The 5,741-nt window shown below is 36.0% G+C and overlaps 1 protein-coding gene across 1 annotated transcript in view; it reads left to right on the top strand.

Annotated features, from left to right (window-relative positions):
- Positions 1-2,947, top strand: part of LOC108577299 — a 14,758-nt gene extending 11,811 nt beyond the window's left edge. The window contains exons 4-5 of the mRNA XM_017940436.1: positions 284-664; positions 2,365-2,947. Of these exons, the coding sequence (XP_017795925.1) occupies positions 284-664; positions 2,365-2,889 (906 nt within the window). The 3' untranslated portion in view covers positions 2,890-2,947. The remainder of the gene's footprint in view (positions 1-283; positions 665-2,364) is intronic.
- Positions 2,948-5,741: the final 2,794 nt, after the last annotated feature.

Genomic DNA, 5,741 nt, shown 5'->3' with positions numbered 1-5,741 from the left:
TAGTTATTTAAATTGTAAAATATTTTCAATTAATTACAAATTTGTTGAATACAGAAGTTTAAGTTAAATTTGTCTAAGTAAATAATAATGAAAATTTATAGTTAAAAGTTTCGTATTAGTTTGTTTATCGAAGATAAAAGTTTCGTGTTGTTTCTTTTATCGAAGAAGAAAGTGTCCTATTATATTTTCATATTTACTGATAATTCCAGCCACAAGGCTTTGGAATGGAGTTATTTTTCAATGAAAGGAAACCCTATTTAATTCGTTGGATTTTCTCTTTCAGCCACAAGGACTGCACACGCTGATTTTGAATAGGAATCCAAAATTGGGAGATCACGGAGTGAGACAATTGATGTGCGCTTTGAAGGCCGACGTTTGGCTGAGATCGTTGAGCTTGAGACACTGTGGGATCACCAAGCATGGAGCAGAGATCGTGATTAAATTGTTGCAAACGAACAATGTGATTACGAAGTTGGATCTCACGGAGAATCATATACCGATTAATACTCTTCAAACGATACTGAGGATAACGAAGAGAAGACGAGACGTGGCGGAAGCTATGGTGCTGAAGAAGAGATTTCGTGTGGATCGAAGACGAAACGCGTCTGAAAATGATATTCGTGGATCTACGAAGAAGGATGAGAAATGTTTTTTAAATCGAACAGTATGTATCCACTTTTGCTTTTTTTTGTAAAGACGCTGCACTGGTAAATTTGTGAAAGTGTGAAAAGTTAATTTTTTGAGAAAGAAGAAAACTACTTTGCACTAATTTTATCCTCCAGTTAAGATTATTACTAATAATAATGCGTCAGGTAGTAAGAAAAAATGAATTTTGTTTTAGGTATGAGAAACACTGCTATGTCAAAATAATATAGTAGACCGAGGCAATTCTGGTCTCTTTTTCTTAAATGCGCAACAGACTTTCTGTCGTGCACTTACGGGTTTCTTTCCTTCACTTCGACTGCGGTTTTCGAAGCGTTAAGACGTACTTCCGCGCCGAAGGATGTAAAATACGTTTAAGAGAATTCGCAGTGAACACCATTTATTTTAACCCATGAATCCAATAAAAAACAATACAAATAGCATAGTTGACGAATAAAATCAGTGCAAAGTTGCAAAATTGCAGAAACTTAATTTTTCAGAAAAGCAGAAAACCACTTTGCACTGATTTTATCCTAAAATTTAAAAAAAAAAACATAAATAGCATAGTTGACGAATAAAATCAGTGCAAAGTTGCAAAATTGCACAAACTCAATTTTTCAGAAAAGCAGAAAACCACTTTACACTGATTTTATCCTAAAATTTAAAAAAAAAACATAAATAGCATAGTTGACGAATAAAATCAGTGCAAAGTTGCAAAATTGCACAAACTCAATTTTTCAGAAAAGCAGAAAACCACTTTGCACTGATTTTATCCTAAAATTTCAAAAAAAAAAAAATACATAAATAGCATATTTGGTGAATAAAATTAGTACAAAGGTGCAAAATTGCACAAATTCAATTTTTCAGAAAAGCAGAAAACCACTTCGCACTGATTTTATCCTAAAATTAAAAAAAAAAGATAGATATAAATAGCATAGTTGACGAATAAAATCAGTGCAAAGTTGCAAAATTGCACAAACTCAATTTTTCAGAAAAGCAGAAAACCACTTTGCACTGATTTTATCCTAAAATTTCAAAAAAAAAATACATAAATAGCATATTTGGTGAATAAAATTAGTGCAAAGTTGCAAAATTGCACAAACTCAATTTTTCAGAAAAGCAGAAACCCACTTTACACTGATTTTATCTTAAAATTTAAAAAAAAAATACATAAATAGCATATTTGGTGAATAAAATTAGTGCAAAGTTGCAAAATTGCATAAATTCAATTTTTCAGAAAAGCAGAAAACCACTTTGCACTGATTTTATCCTAAAATTTCAAAAAAAAATACATAAATAGCATATTTGGTGAATAAAATTAGTACAAAGGTGCAAAATTGTACAAACTCAATTTTTCAGAAAAGCAGAAACCCACTTTACACTGATTTTATCTTAAAATTAAAAAAAAAAAAACATAAATAGCATATTTGGTGAATAAAATTAGTACAAAGTTGCGAAACTGCAAAAATTGTATTTTTCAGAAAAGAAGAAAATCAGTTTGCACTGATTTTATCCTCCAATTAAAATAAATAAATATAAATAGCATAGATAATGGATAAAATGAATGCAAAGGCGATTGATTTTATGACAGATTAACCTTTCCTTCTCCTGAAAAATGAACTTTTCACAATTTCTCCACTTTACCACTGAATCGTCGATAATTCAAACGAAATCCTCAATGTTCTGCACATTTCACACTACAGAAATTTCATTTCGTTCAAGGAGCGGTTCGGCAAATACTCGCTGCACAAATGTCGCCGGAGAAGAAGGACGCAGAAGAAGGCCAAGCCGACCAAAGAGACACGGAGTATCAAAGACGAGGATTCTTATCGAAGAAAGAAACTCTGTGACCTGGAATCGCAGTTACTGAACCTAATCGAGTCCAACTGCAAGTTGAAAGAAGAATTAAGAGGCAACGAAACGTTGCTGAACGAGGAAGCAGAGCAAAGGACGAGAATGGAGGATGATTTGCAGAAAGCTTCGCTTCGGTTGAACGATTTGAGGAGCAAAGTCATCATGTTGAATTGTCTCTCCACAAAGGCTTGCGGTGAAAGTCGATTGTTGAAGGGCCTTAAGTACGTCTTCGACAAATTGGAATCGTTCTCGATATCGAAACAGAACGGTCTCGAGGAGAATGACATTTTGGACAATGCCGAGCCGTTATGGTCGTCACCGTTGGCGCATCAAAGAGGAGACTGTTTCGCCAGTTGCACGCATTGTCCTACGTTGAAGATTGTAACGTTGTGAATTGTTTTCGACAGATGGATTTACCGATATTTGTAAAGATTCTATTTTAATAAAAAGAAGCGACTCGATGTAATTTTGAAGCGAATTTTGAAACCTTGCACACTTGAGAATAAATATTTTTTAAGAGAATTCTATCTTGTTTTAGTATTTTCTATCCCTTTCAACGAATTATTTGGAGATGCAGTATTTTCAAACGGCGGAAATGGATTGAACCGAAGGATAGCAATTTTATAATATTTCTTGGAAAGCAGTTTTTTTGATCAAAACGAGGTTTTTCACAGATTCTAAGAAATTTTTAAATTACAAATTGGTTTTTGAAAAATAGAAATATTCTGACATTTCCGCCTATTTTTGGAAAATCCATTTTTTGATCGAAACGAGGTGTTTCATAGATTCTAAAAAATTTTTAAATAATAAATTGCTTTTTGAAGAATATTATAAATCTTCTGTCTTTTCAATAATGCATTTCTGCCGATTTTATATATTTTGGAGGTCAATTTTTGAATTGAAATGAGATTTTTAATAGTTTCAAAATGGACGATGTTCGTGGAATCCTTTTTTGATAATTAAAAGAACGATGAAGGAATATTTAGAAGGATTATTTTAACTTAGCTTTCGTGGAAAAGCAGCGTCATCTTGTCAGGCAAGCCTGCAATTTCACTCGCACAACATTGCGCTAATTAATTTCCTGCGAATTCAAAAAATGCCTAACTTCTCGATTAACAGTACACATCCACCTTTCCAACGTTACTACCTTCCCAACTCAAGGTAACTCAATTCAAGCCACGATTTTCCGACCTCTGCGAAAGATGGACCAGGCTGATCCTTTCGATCGATGAACGCTTCCTTTGATAGCGCAGAATGTCAACCCTTTCGCTCCATTTCCAGTCTCTCAAAGAAAAGTTTCTTCGTCGATAAGTCAAACTTCCACTTGGAAATGTTCGACTCAATTATGGTTTCTGTCGGACCGATAAATTCCTGTTACAAATGCAAGTGTCTGAAGCAGATATATGGATCCACGTAATTCGAGCATAATTCAATCCTATTTTCCACGATATTCCGTCGAAGTTCCGGAAAGTCACGATTTTCTTCGCCCGTGGGAGTTCCCAGTTTCGCTGACTGTCGTTTATGCTAACTAGGAGAATTCTAATCGGGGATTATAATTGTTAATTCGTTAAATGATCCGTAGTATTCAGGTTGCTCCCTGGTCGCTGCACAGTTTCAAACTTTGACATTCTCGATCGTCTTTGTCTCCCCTTTTGCTCGATAAAAGAGTCGAGACGTGAATCCTTCGAGCAGTCTTGTACTTCGTTGACAAAGGTGAGTGTCCAGGTAGCATCGGTGATACCGGAAATGAGGTCACCGTTTCATCTACTTCTCTTCGAGGCTCTGTTGCTCAACGGTGCTCGTTGTTTTAACTAACTTTACTAATTGACTGACTGGTACTTTCATTTGTAGTTTTTTGAAAAGCTATCGAAAATAGGAAAATGCTAGGGGGAGTAGACTAGAAAAATGGAATGGAATTTGACATTTTGCAGTTGTAAAAACGGTCGATAAAAGGATTAACCGCTGAAAGTACTCTGGATTTGCGTATCTATCACTTACCGTTAATTCGACGTTCCGGTGGATCGCTATCATTGATGGCTGGGAACAGAACATAGAGAGGAGATCGAGAGAGAGAGAGAGAGAGAGAAGAAAGAGAGAATGAGTGCAAGAGAGGAGAGAAGAGGAGATATAGAGAGAAAGAAGGAGAAAAAAATGAGGAGATATATAGAGAGAAGGAGAAAAGGAGAAGAGAGAAAAAAAGGAGAGGTGATGCAGAGAGAAAAAAGGAAAAAGAGAAAAGGAGAAGGAGAAAGAGACACAGAGAGAGAAGGAAAGAAGGAGCAGAGATACAGAAAGAGAGGAAAGAAGAAGCGACGATATAGAAAGAGAGATGGAGAAGAGATACAGAGAGAAGAGAGAAAAGAAGGACAGGAGATACAAGGAGAAAAAGAGAAGAGATACACAGAGAGAAGGAGAAGGAGAAGAGATACAGAGGGAGAAGGAAAAAAGGAGAAGAGATACAGAAAGAGAGGAAAGAAGAAGCGACGATATAGAAAGAGAGATGGAGAAGAGATACAGAGAGAAGAGAGAAAAGAGGGACAGGAGATACAAGAAGAAAAAGAGAAGAAATACACAGAGAGAAGGAGAAGGAGAAGAGATACAGAGGGAGAAGGAAAAAAGGAGAAGAGATACAGAAAGAGAGGAAAGAAGAAGCGACGATATAGAAAGAGAGATGGAGAAGAGATACAGAGAGAAGAGAGAAAAGAGGGACAGGAGATACAAGAAGAAAAAGAGAAGAAATACACAGAGAGATACAGAAGGAGAAGAGATACAGAGGGAGAAGGAAAGAAGGAGAAGAGATACAAAAAGAGAGGAAAGAAGAAGAGATATAGAAAGAGAGAAGGAGAAGAGATACAGAGAGAAGAGAGAAAAGAAGGACAGGAGATACAAGGAGAAAAAGAGAAGAGATACACAGAGAGATACAGAAGGAGAAGAGATACAGAGGGAGAAGGAAAGAAGGAGAAGAGATACAGAAAGAGAGGAAAGAAGAAGAGGAGATATAGAAATAGAGAAGGAGAAGAGATACAGAGAGAAGAGAGAAAAGAAGGACAGGAGATACAAGGAGAAAAAGAGAAGAGATACACAGAGAGAAGAAGAAGGAGAAGAGATACAGAAAGAAAGGAAAGAAGAGAAGAATAGAAAGAGAGAAGGAGAAGAGATACAGAGATAGAGAAACATGGAGATACATCGTGTCGCGCGGGAGAAACACAGGAGCCTCCGGTTACAAGCGGAATCGCGTCGCATCA

Source organism: Habropoda laboriosa, unplaced genomic scaffold, assembly GCF_001263275.1.
Source record: "Habropoda laboriosa isolate 0110345459 unplaced genomic scaffold, ASM126327v1 scaffold697, whole genome shotgun sequence".
Taxonomy (NCBI): domain Eukaryota; kingdom Metazoa; phylum Arthropoda; class Insecta; order Hymenoptera; family Apidae; genus Habropoda; species Habropoda laboriosa.
Note: the sequence above shows the minus strand (reverse complement) of the source record. Positions and strands in the feature narration are given on the sequence as shown.